The 20,554-nt window shown below is 38.6% G+C and overlaps 1 protein-coding gene across 3 annotated transcripts in view; it reads left to right on the top strand.

Annotated features, from left to right (window-relative positions):
* Positions 1-886: 886 nt before the first annotated feature.
* TRIM37 (tripartite motif containing 37) overlaps positions 887-20,554 on the top strand; it is a 141,506-nt gene continuing 121,838 nt past the window's right edge. For 2 of the 3 annotated variants that reach the window (XM_036754513.1, XM_036754514.1), the window contains exons 1-6: positions 887-1,542; positions 3,498-3,599; positions 10,276-10,316; positions 11,726-11,842; positions 15,791-15,878; positions 17,278-17,400. In XM_036754513.1, coding sequence (XP_036610408.1) covers positions 1,522-1,542; positions 3,498-3,599; positions 10,276-10,316; positions 11,726-11,842; positions 15,791-15,878; positions 17,278-17,400 — 492 coding nt within the window. In that variant the 5' untranslated portion in view covers positions 887-1,521. The remainder of the gene's footprint in view (positions 1,543-3,497; positions 3,600-10,275; positions 10,317-11,725; positions 11,843-15,790; positions 15,879-17,277; positions 17,401-20,554) is intronic. The other variant, XM_036754515.1, reaches the window with a different exon arrangement.

Raw genomic sequence — 20,554 nt, forward strand, 5'->3', positions numbered from 1 at the left:
ACAAAAGGCAGCTGATATTGTCCTTGTTCTGGGGTTAGAGGAGCCCAAGTGGCTGAGGGAAGTTCCATGGTGAGAAGGCATCGGGGTCACAAGTCTAAAGGTAGGATGGCATCTGAAAAGCAAAGGCTGGTATATCAGAGACCTGCAGTTCCATACAGAATCCTTTTTTTTTCCCCTGTTCTATTATGCCTAAGTTTTGAATGAATAAATGTTCACCCTATTTGGTATTAAATTCAGAATAAAATAAAAAATCCCTATCATTACTCCTTCTGGTGCATTTTCAGAACTTCACTGGGGTGTGTGGGAGGGATATCTCTTTTCCTACATATATTAACGGGAAGATATTAATCTTCCCACGTGCTAGAAATGGATTCGGGGAACGGGCTGACACATTTTACTGGCCGAGCGAGCAGAATTAGATACAAGCACAGCTTTATTTCCAATTCATTCATTCATCCATACACCCACTATTCGGGGTCAGTTAAACTTGTGCATTAGCAACGGGTTCAACACCTCCTTTCCTGCAAAGGGTCTCCCAGGACACCTGGCCCGCCCTAGTTCAGTTCAGAGATAGCCCGGGAGTTCACAGGGGGCGGGAGGAGTCTGGAGGCCTGCCCGTCCTTAGCTCCGCCCCACCGGCCCGGCGCGGGTCTCCATGCCGCGGAAGGGCGATTTTCGCGCGTTAACAAGGAGGCAGAGGGACCCAGGAGGCTCTTGGGAGACCCGGCAGGGTCGCGTACTCCGGCTTGGCACCCTCTCCAGGGGGCTCTGCGGAGCGTAGGGAGGAGCACTCCCTACTCCTCCTCTCGTTAGTCCCCGCCCTCTGCAGTATTCCAGGCCCCGCCCCCCTCCGAGGGCGCGCGGACTGCGAACCAACCGCCGCCCCACTCCCGGCCAACTACAGGCCCCTGCAGGGCGGCGCGCGGCACTGCGGCAGCCGCCGGACGGTCTCGTGCTCCGCCGCGTCGCGAAAAGCACGTTTCTCCTCTCCGGCGGGGGCCTCCTACGCATGCGCGTTGCTCCCTCCCGCTGCTGCCGCCCCCCCCAGCCACCAGCTGCCCTGGTTACCGTTGGTGTCCCGGTACTCTCCTCTTCTGTCCCCGCGACACCACTTAGCTGGGATAGAGCCGTTCCCCCCCTGTCACGAGAGGGGTGGGGGAGGGAGCCGCTGCGGGTCTCGCGCTTGATCACTCGCGCTTTCGTTCGCCAGCTGGCCCTGGGGCTTGGGCTTGCCGGCTGGGCTGGGCTGAGCCAGGCGCGCGGGCCGGCTGATTGGAGAAGGGAGGAGCGCCCGGGTGGGGCGCGCGCCGATAAAAATGGCGAAATGGGGTTAGGCGGCGTGCAGGCTGGAGCGACGGGGCGCCGAGGTGGGACCGGGCACCCCCGAGCCCCGTGACCCCCGCCCCGGGCATCGTGCCGTTCTCTCTGGCCAATCGGACCCGGCGACCTGGTTCTGACACCCGGTGGGGGACAACGACGGACTCCGCGGGATACCGCGGGGCCTGGCGGGAGCTGGAGGCAATGGATGAGCAGAGCGTGGAGGTGAGAGAAGAGGGGCAACGTCCATGCCCACGGGAGGGGAGCGGCAAAGAGGGGAGGGGGAGTTCTTTATCCTGCCCTTCACCTGGGCAGCTCCAGCCCCCCTCCCCCAGCCTTTTCCGAGGGGGGCGTGTCGGCTTCTCCGAAGGAGCCTGGCTAGCTTCGCTTCCCAGCGCCACTCCCCCCAACCCCGCCCGCCCCCCACTGCCGCAGTCAGCTGGATGCGCATCTGGTCCTGCTTCCCCAGAGGTGCCTTTGCAAAATAATCGCTGCCCGGGAATGGAAATGGAGTGGAGTGATGTTCTTGTTGCCTGCGCCTTGTGCATTTGGTTCATACAGGTCCCCCGATTCACCTTTAGTGAACTGGAAAGCAGTTTTCTTTTTTTTTTTTTTTTTTGGCCTGGTAAAAATTTCTGAACCTACCTACCCTTAAGGGGTGGTTAAACAGGTGCAGAAATTTGGACTCAAAGGTGCCCAGTTAGCCAGAGGCAAGGGAAACAACAATCTGAAGTTACCCCCACTTCCCGGGTTACTTCTTCCTTTCGGGAAAAATAAGTGACCAAAAAGATAACTTATTTTTACGGATATTACCGAAAAGGGTGGGGTCTAGAATATGCCCTAAGGTACCTTGAGCCACAAAATGCTGTTGAGGAAGATGTATTGCGAGAACAGTGATCTTATCTATACTCTTATTTATTCTGACTTATTTATACATTTATTATCGTATACTTATTTACTTCGATTCCTCTTCATGTAATTGCCATTGCAGTCATACCGTCCTGTTAGCCGTTCCAGTTATGTTATATAGCTGTTCCCCATACACATTCCATTATGTTATATTCTACCACCCTTCCCCCTCCCCCCCCAGGCGTTCCCAACCGTTTTGAATTGGATCCTTAAATACTTTGGCTTTCTGTAAGCTCTCCAGCACCCATTAATTCAATATGAAAGGAAATAAATTATAGAGTTTACTATGTATATTCACATAAGAAATGAAGTAGAAATTAATTCTTTTTATAAAGAAAACTTTATTTGGTACACGACCTGTTTTAGTGTTATAAAGTTTTTTTTTCCATCAAATATATTTTGTCAGAACATATTAAGATAAATTAGTGAGACCTTTCATTTTGCTTCTTGTCAATAGTTTTATTCTTTGTACAATTTTTGAAAGAAATATTTTCATGTCATATCCAGCTTCCAGTTTTTTTCTTGCTTTAGATTTGAGAACAGGATTGAGAATCCCGAATCACAAAGACAAGTTGTTATAAATGAAATCAAAGCTTTATGAACACATAAGAATGGCTTATGGTTCTACAAAGGTATGCCCCAAATTTTGTAACTTTATTGATTGGAAATCAATTTGGAATCTCTAGTTATTGTCTAGGTGAATTGGCTCATCTTTCACTGGGATGTTGGTATTTTTTTCTAGCTCAAAATGAAAAGTTTCTTATTCCAAACCTCATTTATTTGGTTTTAGTCCATAGAAATTAATTTCTTATCTTTTTCAAATTTTTAAAATGCTCCTGCCTTTCCTACCCTGCCCTTGACTCTTCCCCATTCACTTCCCCTCAATCTACTCATTTTTTTCACTAACACTATTACTTTTGAAATATTTCAATAGACTAATATATTTATTTATGAAATACTCCTCCACCCCCTTGACAAGGTTCTCCTACTTCCTGGGGGAACATTTACACCAGGCTGGGAACCCCTGCCCTAATAGAATATAAACTCCTTGAGGTTAGGGTCTTTTTCTTTTGGTTCTTACTGAATCTCCAGTGTCTAGCACACTGATGTGCATGTAATAGATGCTTAATGTTCGTTGACTTGTTCAACTAGTATCTCTTACAAAATACATTTAGAATTCCCAATAAGATATTATGAATAAGGCATTTATTATTGATTCAGTCGCCTAATGTAGCGGAAACTCTGTATCATGGTTGTAATTATTTTCTTAGAGTATTGCTGAGGTTTTCCGATGTTTCATTTGTATGGAGAAGTTGCGTGATGCACGTCTGTGTCCACATTGCTCCAAGCTTTGTTGTTTCAGCTGCATTCGGGTAAGTTCTATTCTTCTTACTCGTGAGTAAATATGTTGGGTCATGTACTTAAGGAGACTTCTAACAGATTGCTAAGATGGACTTTCCATTTTTCTGTAGTTCTTCTATGTCTATTGCAATTCTTCTTTTAAAATATTATAATTTTATTGTCAGAAATTGATGGAAAAGGCTCGGATTAAATTTTTCATTGACATTATTCTCTAAATAAATATTTATCTTAGAATGAGTGAGAGCGATGTGAAAGGTAGTACCATATACTTTGGGGGCCTTCTTAATGACTTTTCTTTTCCCATCCTTAAATTTCCATTTATCTTAGACCTTTATCTGCCTACTCCTTCAGTGTGAGTGCCTTGCAAAAGCCATCCCTCCTTTGTCATCACCATCCTCTGCTTCCTCCAGTTTTTTCATCTGTGGTATGGTGGAAAGTGCACTATCCTGGGACTTGGGGTCTGGCAATTTACTTCAGCTTTTTTGATGTCTACATCAGCTTCCTCATTTGTCAAATGAAGGGGTTAGACCAGATTATCTCCAAGATTCCTTTTATCTTTGTGATTCAATTTATTCCACTCAACACGTTGAGTCTGATTACCATTCGTAGCTTTGAAAAAAATTTAGTGTTTTCAGTAACCACTAGGAGTTTCAAAAACGTATTCTTAGCTATTGTGCATCATTACCTTTTCCCTAGATGTAATAACATAACACTTTCTCTTTTTGCCCATCTTGACAATTTCTGACTACTTTAACCCTTTTGGAAGCTCCACCTCTTCCTCTGAAAAATCTTCAGGGTTCCTTCTAGGATTCCTTCTCTTTGCTCTATAGAATTCGTTTTTTTGACCTTTTCATATTTTAGGGCTGTCACTACCATTTTCCTTATTTGTATTCACATCTCAGTATTACACTATGAAAAAATACATTTTTCAATAGGGTATATGCTTTTGGTTTTTGGATTTGTCATTAATGAAAGAAAAAGCATTTCTTAAGTGGTTAATGCCAAATTTGGTACTAAGGTTAAAATACAAAAGTGAGACAGTTCTTGCCCTCGAGGAGCTTATGTTTTAAAAGGGAGACCATACATTTAAGGGTATAGTGGTCAAGGAGAAGAAATTTTAGTTGAAGAAGATTACCTTGGAGCATTTGATTGTCACATCCTTTCCAGGAACAGTGACAGTGTTGATTTGATTACTTTCCTAGAGCAAGAGATAGAAAGCAGAATAGGATGGGAATGTCATACAGTAACATGGCTGATGGCCAGTTATACTGGGTGGATAGATATAAAGCATGGTCTAAGGCTAGCTAGATTAAAATAAAAAAAAATATTATTATCATTTGTTTTTATATCACCTACATTTCTCCTGATATCCTTCCCCATCTGTCTTCCCTTTTCTCGGAGAGCCATCTCATGTAACAGAATATTTTCTAAAGAAAAAAATATAAAGAGGAAGAGAAAAAAATCACTATAACTAGTAAATACATTGAAAAAGTCCGAAAATATATTCAATGTTCTGTACTTGTGGAATTCCCTGATCTCCCCTCACCCCTAGTTCTAGAACCTTCCCTCTGAGATTATTTCCATTTTTATTCTCTACATGTCTCGTTTGTGCATATTGTTTGCATGTTGTCTCCCCAGTAGATAGTGAGCATCCGGAGGGCAAGGACTGTTTTTGCCTTTGTTTAGCTCAGTGCTTGGTATTTAACTGCTTAATAAATGCTTCTTGACTTGACTTTACCCCCACCTCTGCAGAGGAGTCGAGTGGGGGTGTTAAATGTCTTCTGTGGGGTCATACGTTCTGTAATGTTGACTTTCAGTAGTTTTGTGCTGATTGTTTTTTACATTTGTATTGTTGTGATCATGTGTATATATATTTGGCTCTGCTTACTTTGCATCAGTTCAGGTAAGTCTTTTCATGCTTTTCTGTATTCATCACATTCATCTTTTCTTATAGCATAGTATCCATCACATTGCATACCACAATTCCCCAAACAGTAGGTTATCAACTTTGCTGCCATTTCTTTGCCATCACAAATAGTACTGCTATAAATATTTTTGTATATATGGGGGAATTTCTTGCAGTATATACCCAATACTATAGTGGAATCTTTGGGTCAAAGGTATGGAAAAATATATTCTCTTAAATAGAATTCCCTTAATTCACAACTCCACCAACAATACACTAGTGTGCCTATTTTCCCACAACCACTCCAACATTGAATATTCTTTTGTCATTTTTGCCAGTTTCTTAGGTATGAGGTGAAATCTCAGCATGATTTTGATTTGCATTCATCTTATTATTAGCGATTTGGATCACTCTTTCATTTAGTTGTTAATAGTTTTCAATTCTTTTGAGAACTGTTTGTTCATATCCCTTAACTACATTCCATTCCATCCACTCACCCTTGTAAAGAAGATTTCAAGAAGAGATAAAAGGTAATTCAACAGAACCAAACAACTTCTGATAATATATGTAGTATTCCTTACTTATAGTCCCTTACCTCTTCCATGAAGAGGAGGTGGTGAATTTTTTTGAAGGGCTGAAGGGGTTGAATCTTGGCCATTATAATTAGTGTCCAGTTTTGCTTGATAATTCTTTCCATTACATTGTTGTTGTTGTATATGTTATCTTCCTGGTGCTGCTGAACTGAGGTGGAGAAAAATCATGCAGCCCTTCTGACTGGGTGTACTGCACATACATGTGTAATCCATAACCGCAACTGGGCCTTCACCGCTGGGCGATTCTTCTACACTTCCTTAATTAGCTCACTATCCCACTCACCACAGTGGCTCTTTCAGACATTTTTATTCTTCCTTAGTTCTCTAATGGCTCCCTCTCTTCCCACATTCTAAGCTGAGAACCTTGCCTCATGTTTTACTGAAAAAAATGCAGACATTCACCAAGAGCTACCTCTTTATCTCTCATCCCATATTACTCAGATATTTTCTGTCACTGTCTCCTCCTTCACAACCCTATCTCAGATGAAGAAGTGGCCCTTCTTGCCAAGGCAAGCCCTTCTACCTTCAAAAGTGATCGATTCCATGTAGTCTCCTCCAGCAAATTGCCCCAGCTATCATCCTCTTTCTCACTACAAACAGGCATATGTCTCCCTCATCCACCAAAAAACCCTTATTTGATCCTTTCATCCCCAATGGCATATTGTTCCATATGTCCCCTTTTTGTGGCAAAACTCCTTGAGAAGGCCTTCTTCAGGAGGTGTCTCCATTTCCTTTCCTCCTTTTTTTCATTTCTCTACAGTCTGGCATCTGATGTTATCATTCAACTAAAATTGCTCTCTCCTATGTTACTAATGGTCTCTTAATTGCTAAATCCAATGGCCTTTTCCCAGTCTCCATCCTTATTGATTTCTCTATATAGCCTTTGACACTGTTGTTCACCCATCTTTCTTTGCTGGTCTTCTCTCTAGGTTTTTGGGACACTATTCTGTCCTGGTTCTCTAACCTATCAACAATTACTTCTCGGTCTCCTTTGCTTGTTCTTCGTCCAAGTCAGGCCCATTAACTGTGGGTGTCCCATGGAACTCTGTTCTGGGCCCTCTTCTCTCTCTATACTGTTTTACTTGTTGATCTCATCAGCTCCCATGGATTCAGTTATCATTGCTTTGTTAATGATTCTCAAGTCTACTTACCTAGCCGTAACCTTTCCATTGATCTCTGGTCTTGCATCTCCAATTGCCTTTTAGACATCTTGAACCCGATGTCTTATAGACATGTTAAACTCAGTGTGTCCAAACTGAATTCATTATCTTCTCCCCCAAACCTTCTCCACTTCCACACTTCCCTGTTATTGTAGTAGGCAAAACCATCCTCTCAGTTCCGTCAGCTTGCAGTCTAAGTGTCATCCTCAATTCCTCACTATCTCTCACCTCTATGTCCTATCTGTTGCCAAGGCCTGTCTGTTTCATCTTTGCAACATCTTTTAAATATGCTCCTTTTTCTCCTCTGATACTGCCACTACCATCATTTAGGCTCTCAGCCCCTCATTCCTGGACATTTGGAATAGACTGTTGTTGGATCTGCCTGCCACAAGTTGTTCTGCACTCTAGTCCATCTTCTGTTCAGCTGCCAAAGTGATTTTCCTAAAGCATAATCTCTGACCTTGTTCCACCATGCTTCCAGCTCCCTCACTCAATAAACTCCAGTGGGTCCCTATTACCTTCATAATTAAATATAAAATCCTCTGATGTTTAAAGCTCACATAATCTCCCCCTCCATCATTCCCCTTTTCCAGTCATCTTATGCCTTACCACACATTCTTTAATTCAGTGACATTTGCCTTTTAACTGTTCCTTGAACAAGACACTTCCATCTTTTAGCTCTAAGCATTTTCACTGACGTTTCCTCATGTCTGGAATGCTCTCCCTCTTCATCTCTATCTCTTGGCTTTCTTCACATCCTAGCTAAAATCTCATCTTCTACAAGAAGCCCTTCCCAATCCCCCTGAATTCTAATACCCTTCCTCTGTTGCTTATTTCCTGTTCATCCTGTATATACTTTGCTTGTAAACTGTCCTGTATATAGCTTGTTTGTACGTATTTGCGTGCCTGTAACCTTTCCCATTAGATTGTGAGCTATTTGATGGCCGGGGTTTTTGGCCATTCTTTGTATCCACAGAGCTTAGCATGGTATCTGGCATATAGTAGATGCTTAATAAATGTTTATTGACTGACTGCTTTTCCATTAATTCAGTTCAATTCTAGGCCAAGATCGTTGTCCAGCTGTAGTGTCTTTCCAACATATAAAAAAATGTGTTGACTCAATAGATGCCCATCCATTTGCGTGTCATACTTTGTGCAGTGTATGTTATTCATCTACCGGGTTTTTCCTGTGTGATTTATTAAGCCAATTTCTTTTTAATGGCCATGAATCTCATCGTATTCAGTAGTATTCTGGAGCCCTGTAGTGTTCTGGGACTCAATGTCATCAACATAATGCCATCTATAAATGAACACCTGTTGACCCTGACCATCTACAGGAATCCCTAATCTGTTTAGACTCCGCACAGGACATCTTCCATGATAGTGGTAAATAATTTTGGCAAGGATATGTCCCCTATGTTTTAGTCTCATTTGAAAGTGATAATCATAGGATCTTTGGACATAGTTTTCTTGGTGGTCGCATATATCAGTGAATCTTGCATGGGCTTAACGTGCATGGGACAGTGCAGTGGATAGTCAATAAACGTTTATTAAGTGATTGTTTATGCCAGGCACTGCGCTAAGTGGTTGAGGATATAAGAAGAAGGATAGTCCCTGTTCTCAAGGAGCTCACAGTCTAATGGGGGAGGATAGCATACTAATAGCTATGTACCCACAAGCTGTGTTCAGGAAATCAATTGTAAATAATCAACAGGGAAGACATTAGAATGAGGGGGAATTAGTGTACAAGGGATTTTAGCTGAGACTTGAAGGAAGCCAGGAGGCAAAGATGAGAGTGACAATTACAGTCATGGAGGACAGCCAGTGAGGAGAAGTCTGGCGATGGAGTATCTTGTTTGAGGAATAGCAAGGAGGCCATGTCATTGAATTGAAGGGTATGGGGATTGGGGAGGAGAGGAGTGTGTAAGGTGTAAGAATACTGGGAAAGTAGGTGGGTAATAGAACACCTGCCTTGAAGCCAGGAAGACCTTAGTTCACATCCAGCCTAAAGATACTTCCTAGCTGTGTGAACCTGGGCAAGCCACTTAACTTTTTTTTGCTTCAGTTTACTCAACTGTAAAATGGGGATAATAGTAGCACCTATATCCCAGGGTGGTTGTGAGGATAAAATGAAATAACATTGGTAAAGCTCTTTGCAAGCCTTACGTGGTATGTAAATGCTCATTACTGTTACTGTTATTATTTGATGTGTGACTTTGAAGCTGTTTGCTCTGTAGGCTTAATTTCTTTTTTGTAAATGCAGCCGGATCTTGTATGCTCTAGTGATATGGACAAGAGACTTGAATTCCTCTCTTCAGTGATTTTCTGCAGACTCTCAAAGTAGCTCTAATTCATTTGGTAAAGGGAGTATTTACCGATGTCACAGATAATCAGGAACGATCACTTTGGAAACACTAGTAAATTTCTTACATTCAACATTTATCCAGTATTTACTCAGTATAGCCACTTCTGGGCTATCCTGGTCTTATTGTAGTAACTGTTTTATTTTTGTTAAATTTTCTAAGAAATAGTGAAAATTAAGTCAGCACCTACTTTGACCTATTATTTTCCAGATGAGTGTTTTCTTATAGAGTAATTTAGAATCAGGTCATCTATAATCTTTACTTTTAGTTTTAGTTACAGTTGTATCATTAATATGTGGATGATCATAAGTCACTTGGATGTGCTGTCTAGCCTATCCTGGGGCTATTTGCCTCCTCCTACTCTGAGTGGCTTCTTTTTATATCAGTTCGATGTACTGCTCCTCCTTCTGATGTATTTAATTCCGGGCTAGTATTGTTCCTTCTATACCAGGTAGTGGAAACAATTGAGTGCTTACTGTTTTACCTGCTACATGGAGAATAGAGTTCACTATCTGAAAATATTTTTTATAGAATCTCTGTGAAATTTGGACCTGTAAGAGAGAAGAATTTAAACCAACAGACTTAAACGAAATTACATTTTAATACTTTTAAAATATTGGTGTTTCGGGAACTGAAAATCTTTTTTTTCCTTCTTGCCTCCTAAGCGCTGGCTGACAGAACAAAGAGCTCAATGTCCTCATTGTCGGTAAGTTTTTTCATGTAATTTTTATGAATGTGCTAGCGTTAAGGGAGTGTGTAGTAAGAGCCCATAATGTTAAAACCTGTGTAGGAGAATTTCTTTTTCATAACATCCATCATTCACTTCTTCACAAGAACATTTCTCCCCTCCAAGCTTTAGTCCTACATTACCAGTTAACTGTTAAACATTTCAAACTGGATGTAAACTGGATGTGCTCAGTGTGTCTAAAACTGAATTAATTATCTCTTCCCTGAAACCTTTTCTTCTTCTAGACTTCACTGTTTCTGTTAAAGGCACCACCATCCCTTCCAGTGTCTTATGTTATATCAGCAGTACCCTGGACTCCTCATCCCCGCTCACCCTACATATTTAATCATTTGCCAAATCTTGTTATTTCTACCTTCATGGTATCTTTTACGTCTGATGCTTTTTCTTTACTCCCATCTACTGTCTTAGAGTAAACGCTCATTACTTCTTGGCTAGATTATTGCAATAGCCTGTGAATTGTCTCAGCTCTCTTCCTATATTCTATACGGTGTTGCCAAAGTCATTTTTTTTAAGCCCAGATCTGGCTGTGACTCCCCTCCTCAACTAACTCCAGTGGCTTCTTATTGCCTATAGGATCAAACATAAATGCCTCCATTTAGCTTTTAAATCTAGTGTGGGCATGATTTGGCCCTAAATTATCTTTCCAACCTCACTGGACTTTCTATACTCTGCAATCTAGCCTAAAGGGCTCTCTCTGTTCCTCATACGTGACCCTTCACTCCCATGCCTTTGCAGTAGCTCTTCCACAGTCTTAGATGCATCTCCTCCTTTCCTCCATCTTAGAGTCTTCTCGTCCTTTAAGGTAAAGCTCAAGGGCTGTCTTCTTCATGAAGCCTTTCTTGGTCCTCTTATCTGCTAAGGTCCATTCCCACTCTACCTTGTATTGGACAACTTGGTATATATATTTGTATTTAATAACTTTATATATGTATTTATTGTTTCTCCCACCCCCTACCCATTAGGATGTAAGCTTCTTGTGAGTAGGGATTGTGACAGCTGTTTATATTTGTGTTCCCAGCTTCTAGCACCCACTAAATACTTGGTTGATTAACAATGAAAGAAATAACCTCTTTCTAATCTCTATCCTGAAGGATAACATAACCAACTTATCTACCTAAAAGTCACTCAAGAGATTTGGATGATGATTTGTGTTTTTGCCATTTTTTTCATTTAGGAATTTTATTGTGTACTTTCTTAGGCTAGACTTTTCATTTAGCAAAAATAAGCATAATTCACTATTTTCATGTGATAATTATTGTTTCAAGTGAATAACTACATGAAAGAGCTAACAAATATTTATTTATATGCTGTTTTAAATGCTAAAATCCTGAGTTTCTGAAATAGACTATAGATTCTACCTCTTTCAGTGCTCCCCTGCAGCTCCGGGAACTGGTAAACTGTCGTTGGGCAGAAGAGGTTACCCAACAGCTTGACACTCTTCAACTTTGCAGTCTCACTAAACATGAAGAAAATGAAAAGGACAAGTATGTGAAATCATTTTGGGGGAAAATTTTGTTTTTGTTTTATTAATTATTAATAAACATGGACATTTGGGTATATGAAGAACAAAAAAGATCGCATATGAATTCTCTGTTAAGTACAGGTTTTTAAGTACATTAAATTTTATATTTTAGTGACAAAATTGCCTGGTTTATGTTGTCTTCTGAGGTTTTTGTTTTGTTTTTGTATACACTTTAAATATTTTATTGATATTCCTTTCTTTTTTATTTTGATCTGTCACTACCCATTTGTGTTGTCTGCCTTTACAGTTCATATTGTCAGTGTCTGAAAGATATTTCTCATTCTGTACTTCTAGTTCATCTCTATTCTGCCAAGAGGTCTGTAGCATTTTTAATCATTAGCCTTCTGAAGTCATGATTGCTTATTGCAGTGATCAGAAAATAAACCATTTTCAATTGCTATTTGTAATAAGAGGAAACTCCCAAAAGTTTATTATTAATCCTATTTTGTTAAAATGATTCTTAGATTATACCACCAAGTATCTAATGTTTTTAAAGACTACTCTGATTGTTAACTCTATTTGTTGGTTGTTAACTTTGACCTAGTCCCATTCTTAGTACAAATATTGGTAATATCACAGCACTTTAATTTTAGGGGACTGTATATTTGTGTAGAGAGGTAGCATGGTGAGTGGCTAGAGGATTGGCCTTAGAGTCAGACTGACCTGGGTTCAAGTTTCACTTCTGACACGTACTGACTTAGTGCCCCAGGACAGCTCTCTGTAGAGCATCTAAGGTACAGAACAGGGACAGATCTGCACTGGTAAAGAGAGTTTCCAAACTGGCAGTTCCTTGGTGCTACTTTGAGCAATATTGATGGCCAGGACAGTGTTTGTGATTTTTTTCATTTTTTCAGATGGAGACCCTGTGGCATGGATACATTACAGGAGAGTGTGTGCGTTTTTGTTTTTGTTCGCAAGGGAGTCCAGGAAAGTTAGAGAATTTGGGTCTCTTGACTCTTGGAAATTTTTCCTTAAAGCTTTCATAAATTCTTAAATTCTTGTAGAATTCTATTCCCAGCTAACATTTCTGTAGTGCTTTAAGATTTATGAAACACTTTACATGTATGATCTTATTTGGCCCTGTGAGAAAGGTGTTTTTGTTATCCTCATTTTATAGCAGAGGAAACTGAGACTATGAGAAATGTCTGAGGCAGGATTCAAACTCAGGATCATCGTTTTAGAGCTGGAAGAGACTTCAGAATTAAATTGTCAGATTTCTTTCTGCCCTCTCAGAATGTGGGAGTATTGAATTCTTTCCAAAAATATTGTCTAAACTGGAGTAATGAGAATTTTTATAGGTAAAGAAAGGCTCAGGGTAAAAATTAGAACGGGGGCAAGTTATTTAACTCTTTAGTGCAAGTTTCCTTAACTGTAAAATCAAAATCTTCGAAGTCCCTTCCTTTTCTAAGATTCTAATGTATCATATACCAACCTGGAGTAATGTCGCTTCCTAATAGTGTTATCTTGTCCTAAGGACCTTTTAAGAGGAATTGAATGAAGTGGCCAGGTTTTTTAATGCTTCTTTTCTGTGGGTAACAAAGAAATGTTACAGAATTTTGTATATTTTGAGAGAAATTCTATATAGTTTGAAGATCCATCTCATACCATCAACTGAAAAATAATTCATTTGCTATTCAGACTAAGGAATCAAATATATAGAAACATGCTCATTCAAAGGTTCACTGAATGTTCAGTGCCTTGCAAAGTGAAATGTTTGTCCTAAAATAGAGTAGTGTCTGTTTCAGATAGACAAATAGCGAGGGGGTGGGGGGAGTAGGGGGCAGGGGAAAGAGAGAGAGAGAGAATGTAGATAGAATTGCTTCATGCATTTCCCTTGATGATGCAGTATTGTATCAAGGCAGTTAGCCACATTTATATCAATTACTATGTGTGGCAGCCCTTTTACAAACAATATTTACAGGCATACTACATACATACACACACACATACATACGTACTCACATGTAATGGAGCTTGTAACCTGTCTAGGACTTAGAAATCCTTAAGTGAAATTTGTTTAAAGTAACCAGGTGGGTCAGTAGAAGAGATTAGGTCCACAGTATATAGTAGTAAATGACCATGGTAATGTAGTGTTTAGTAAACCCAAAGATCTAAGCTTTTGGGGCAGGAACTCATTATTTGACAAAAACTGCTGGGAAAACTGGAAAGTAGTTTGGCAGAGATTAGGCATACACCTAACATCTCACACTTTATACCTAGGTAAGGTCAAAAGGGGTTTAGACATGATTTAGACATGAAGAGTGATAAATTAGGAGAGCATGGAGAAATTGAGTTGTCAGATTTATGGATTAGGAAAGAGTTTATGACCAAACAAGAGGAAGAGAGGATCATAGGAGGTAAAATGGATAATTTTGATTACCTGAAAGTAAAAAGTTTTGCACAAACAGAACCACTGTGGCCAAAATTAGAAGGAAAACAGAAAACTGGGAAACTTTTTTTGCAGCAAGTTTTCTCTGATAAAAGCCTCATTTCTCAAATATGTAGGGAGTTGAGCCAGATTTATAAAAATAAGATCTATTCCTCAATTGATAAATGATCAAAGGATATAACAGGCAGTTTTCAGAAGAAGGAAAAGGTATGGAAAGTCATGGAAAAATGCTCTAAATATTGGTTAGAGAAATGCAAACTAAAACAACTCTAAGGTACCACTCACACCCATTAGATTGACTAACATGACAGAAAAGGAAAATTACAAATACTGGAGGAGATGTAGAAAAATAGGTACAATATACACTGTTGGTAGAGTAGTGAACTGGTTCAATCATTCTGGAGGACAATTGGGAACTATGCCTAATAGGGCTATAAAACTGTGCATACCCTTTGATGCAGCAATACCACTACTAGGTCTGTTTCCCAAAGAGATCAGTGGGGAAAAAAGGAAAGGACCTGTATGTAGAGATATTTATAGTAGTTCTTTTTGTGGTGGCAAAGAATTGAAAATTGAGGGGATACCCATCAATTGGGGAATGGCTCAACAAGTTATGGTATATGATTATGATGGAATATTATTGTGTTATAAGAAATGATGAGATTTTTTGTTTTTTTTTAGAAAAATGTGGTAGGACACATATGAACTGATACAAAGTAAAGTGTGCAGAATCAAGAGAACATTGTATTTCGTTACAGAAATATTGTAATGATAATCCACTGTGAAAGACTGATCAATAGATAGGTGATCCAAGACAGTTCCAAAAGACTCATGATTAAAAAACTGCTCTCTACCTACAGAGAGAACTGATTTGAGTGTAGATTGAAGCATACTTTTTTCACTTCCTTTATTTTTCTTGCTTTTTTGAGGGGGGGAGACCTGGTTAATATGGAAGTATTTTTTGCTTGACTTCACATGTATAATTGTTATCATATTCCTTGTCTCCTCAATAGGTAGGGGAAGGGCTGGGGGGAAGAGAAAGAATTTTAAATTTTAAAAAAAGAACATTAAAAATAAATAATTAAAAAAAATTTTTTTGAAAGGTACAACAAAACAAATAAAAAATAAAGTGTGATCTGAATGATACATGCTGGGAAATAGTCCAAGCTTGGTACATGGTATCATGGATATTCTCCATATCCAGGAATAAATTAAAGCTAGCCTAATATCTCTATTATTTCTCCTCAGCATCATCAACTGCTGGTTATGAGGTTTTTGTTTTTGTGATCCTGTTTCAGAAGTTGGCATGTAGATTTTAGAGGGCTAATTTAGACTATTAGCAAAAATTTATAGTTTTAAAAATGACTTTTTCTAGCCTACTTAATCAAAGCTATAGCAATAGATCCAAAGCAGGACTTTTATGTTATATTCCTTAAGATGTGCCTTAAAAATGCCTGACTTTTGGAGAAAAATCTCATGAATTCTTGACTACATATTTCTCTTTTCCATTAAAAAATTTAGATGTGAAAATCACCATGAAAAGCTTAGTGTATTCTGCTGGACTTGTAAGAAATGTATCTGCCATCAGTGTGCACTTTGGGGAGGCATGGTGAGTAAAACTATCAAGCATAATATTTTTCTTGTGTGTGTCTGTATGTGTTGTTTTGTCCCTCATTTAGATGATAAACTTTTTGAACCAGTATCATATATTACTAAGCACTTTCTAGTGGGCATTCACTGGAGAATCATAGACTAGTAGAACTGAGAATTCTCTTAGAGATCATGTGGTCCAAACCATTCATTTTATTTATTGATTAGTCTAGAACTTAGTGTTTCCCACATTTGCTAGAGCAACCTCAACTCTGTTATTATGAGAAGTGTTGGGAAAAAGGTACTAGACCTGGAATCAGAGGACCTGAGTCTTTGCCCTGAAACTACTTGAGTGACTTTATGCAAAATAATTTTTGTTGTTTGAGTCTGTGTGTTGTCTGGTCACACTAAAAAGTTAAGTGATTTGACCATGGTCACATAAACATCTAATATGTGTGAGAAGTTGGATTTAATCCCAGATCTTATTCTGAGGTCAGCTTCTGTGTATTATGGCAAGCTGCTTCTTGTAGATACCACATTTCTGGATATAGTGCCTTCCTAACTATGAGAGAGAATGAGTGTGAGAGTGTGTGTCTGTGTATTTGATTTTTTTTGGAAAGCTTATTTGATCATACTAATGAAGGTATTCCATTAAAAACCTTTAATTTTAGGAAGACCAAGTAATGTTATGTTCCATGAGACCCTCCTGTAATTTGAATATTAATGTGCTGACTAGGAAAACTCTCAAGTTCCTCCAACTTGGTATTTAAGTATGCCACCATCCTTTCCTACATATTTTTGCTTGGAAACATTAAATCTCACTTTCTACAATTTCTTCTTAAAGTCTGTGACTAAGCATGTTCACTAAAGCAGATGGTTCTTGTTATTTTTCTTCTCAGAATGCTAGACGAAAGTTCATTGTAATGTGATAGAAATTTAATCATTCCAATTCCTAATTATGAGCCAGAATTTGATAAGAATTTTTTTAAAATTTTAACTAAAAAACTGGTTGTGTGAGTACAAGTGGATGATTTTTATAGACTTTCCCTCCTTTTTTAACAGGAAAAAGTAACACTCTAAATTGATTATAAATTTGAATGAATACTCGATCTTCAAAAATGGTGTGAAAAAACTCTTGGTTAAGTTAATCTTGTGCACTGGGGTCCTTGCTGATGATCTGGGCACATGTGAAGATGTTAAGGTATTTTGTTCAAATCTAGGCCTGCTGAGCAGTCACTCATATAGGAGCCTTGATGCAGATAACATGAATTTTTAAGAAAACTCTACCAGCTTTAATAACTTTAAAGAAACCTTCAAGGCTGAAATTTAGTTTTGAGTATGTTCTAACTTATGTCCAAAGGATGATCATGAAGAACCTAAAATGGTCTAAAGATACTTTTCTTATTTGATTTAAATAGCATGGTGGACACACTTTTAAACCTTTGGCGGAAATTTATGAGCAACATGTCACTAAAGTGAATGAAGAGGTAGCAAAACTTCGTCGACGACTCATGGAATTAATAAGCTTGGTTCAAGAAGTGGTAAGGATAGCCCTAAAAAGTCTTTACATTCATTTATCTTCCACGTAGCTGCCAAAGTGGTAGGACTTTCCATGTCATTCCTTTGTTTAATAAAAACCTTTGGCTCCCTATTACCTCTAGAATGAAATATGCACTCTCTTGTTTGGCATAAGCCCTTCACAATTTGACTTCAGTCTACTTTTCCAGACTTCTTATACTTTATTCTACTTTATGTGCTTTCTGGTACAGGCAAAGACCATATGGTCCTGCAGAATTACTGTTATTGTCCTCATCTCCTTACCCTTCTTTATTATACCTATATTTCATCTCCCATCTCCATTCCTTTGCACAGGCTATCCCTCATTCCTGTAATGTACTTCCTTCTTAGGCCTTTTAGAATCTCTAGTTTACTTCAGAGCACAAGCCCTGTCTTTTATGTGACACCTTTCCTGATCTCTTTCCCTCACTGTTAGTCCCTTTTCCCCCAAATCACCATGTATTTATTTTGTATTTTTTTTTGTCTCAACAGAATGTAAGCTTCTTGTAGGTAGGGACTGTTTGATTTTTTTTTTAATCTTTGAATTTCTAGTGTCTAGAACAATGTCATACATATAGTTATATAAAGGCTGATTTGTTAAATTCTTATTCATTCTTATATTCCAGGTATTTTCACCTACAAATTAAATTTCTATGGACTGAAATTTTAAGGGACTTTAAGAAGCATGTTATAATCTACAACTATTTCTTAGTTTATGAACTCTTTAGTTTTACGGAAATACAAAGAGGTAGCAATTGTGTTGAAATCTCTAGCCTCTGTCCTTCCATAGGAACAATTATTCTTTCTTCTTCTAGTCTAATAAGTGGGAAGGGGTGATTGAACCTTTAAAAATTCAAATAATTAATTGTTGGTTCCCATAGCTCCCCCTCAGCTCTTTTCCTCCATAGTTGCTTAGGGAACAGTTGATTTTGTGGTAAGGAGATGTATTTTAGCTCTTCTGAGTTAGAACATAATTCTTTAAAAAGTACTATACTTTATGCACTAAATTTGGTTAGTTGCTGCAGTGCCTAGAGCACTAGGCCTGGAGTCAGGAAGACCTTAAGTTCAAATATGGTCTTAGATATTTGCTAGCTATGTAATGGTTAGTATGTCACTTAATCTCTATTTGCCTCAGTTTCTTCAGTAGTAGAATGAGCATAGTAACAACACCAGCCTGAAGGGTTGTTGTGAGGATCAAATGAGATAATGTTTATAAAGCGTTTAGCACAATGCTTGGCAAATAGTAGATGCTATGTAAATGCTAATTTTCCCCTTCCAATCTTCCCTCCCCGCTAAAAAATCCCTACTCTGATCAGTTAACAAACATTTATTAAGCGCATTCTATGTGTGGGAAATGTCACAAATGAGACTTGCCTCATCTGGCATGAAGGTAACCCTGGAGTCTCAAAGGATAGGCAGGTATTACTAAGTTGAAAGACTCAATATGGCACTTTTTAATTTTTTAAATTTTACTTTTAATTTATGAAGTAAAACAAGTATTTTCATAACAATACAATAAAGAAAATAATTTCACATGAAACGGCAAATCTGCTGTTAACAGGATTTTACCAAGCCAGTTTCTAAGCTGCGAATGACAAAACAGCAGGCCAGAGACAACGTGCCAGTGATCAAGTAGTCCTTTAATTAATTAGTTAAATTATGAGTAACAGATTTGCAAATCAGGAATTCTCCTGATCAGAATTCCACCTTGCTGAAGAGAAGACAGAGATTATATACATAAATCACAAGTGGGAAGGAAGTGGGGAAGGTGAATTACAATCATTTCCAGGGCCAGAGTGGTTTCCCACAACAAACCCACAAATGGAAGACAATATAATAATTCTGGAGTTCTGTGGGAGCAATATTGCTCGAGTCCTTAGGGGTCTTTACTTGGTGGGTCATAGGACCAGAGTTCTATGATGGGAACAGGTTTTACGGTCTTTGATTCGCTTCACTTCAGGTACAGAGGCAGAAGGATGCTAGAGATTGTGAGCCTTATCAAAGTTTGATTGATTAGGTCATGCTGCATTATGAGACTGACTCACAAGCTGGTAAAGGCAATTCTGAAAAATCTAATCTATTAGTGTATTCATTGCACATATTTCAATAATTATAAAAATCATAATTCTTTCCACACTATGTACAACTTGCTATTCCTTTCAAATATACAACAAAATTACCATGTAAATTTCTTTTTTTTTTCCTTCTCTACCCTGACCCCCTGCCCTAGAGATGGCTACCATTAGACACAAATAGGTGCATGTGTGTGTATGTATGTATGTTTATGTTTGTGTGTGCGTGTGTGTGTGTGTATATATATATATATATGTACATGCATATGTATATGTAAAATTATTCTGTACATCTATTTAGCAGCTCTTTCTCTGAAGGCAGCATCTTTCTTCATATTTCCTTTATGGTTAATTAAATATTTATAATCAGAATAACTTACTCAAAGTTGTTCTTAAAACAATATTGCAGTTACTGTAAATGATGTTCTTTTAGTTTTGCTTATTCTGGTCTTTATTATTTTATTCAAGTGTCTCCATGTTTTTTACCCTTAATAGTATTTTATTTTTCCCAATTACACGTAAGATAGTTTTCAACATTCATTTTTGTAAAATTTTGAGTTCCAAATTTTTCTTCCTACCTCCCTTCCCCAAGACAGCAAGCAAGTTGATATAGGTTATACATGTGCAATTATGTTAAACAGATTTCCTCATTAGTCATGTTGTCAAAGAAGAATCAGAACAAAAGGGAAAAATCATGAGAAAGAAAAAACAAAAAAAGTGAAAATAGTATGCTTTGATCTGCATTCAGATTCCATGCTTCTTTCTATGGATGTGGTTAGTGTTTTCTATCATGAGTCTTTTGAAATTGTCTTGGATCATTGTATTGCTGAGAAGAGCTAAGTCTATGATAGTTAATCATTGCACAATGTTGCCGTGTACAGTGTTTTGGTTCTTCCCACTTCGCTCAGCATCAGTTCATGTAAGTCTTTCCAGGTTTTTCTAAAATTTGCCTGCTCATTCTTTCTTTCTTTTTTTAATAATTTATTTTTAGTTTTCTGCATTCACTTCCATAAGAGTTTGAGTTTTGAATTTTGTCCCCTGCCCTCTCCTTCCCCCTCCCCCAGAT

This window comes from Trichosurus vulpecula, chromosome 4, assembly GCF_011100635.1.
Source record: "Trichosurus vulpecula isolate mTriVul1 chromosome 4, mTriVul1.pri, whole genome shotgun sequence".
Lineage (NCBI taxonomy): Eukaryota > Metazoa > Chordata > Mammalia > Diprotodontia > Phalangeridae > Trichosurus > Trichosurus vulpecula.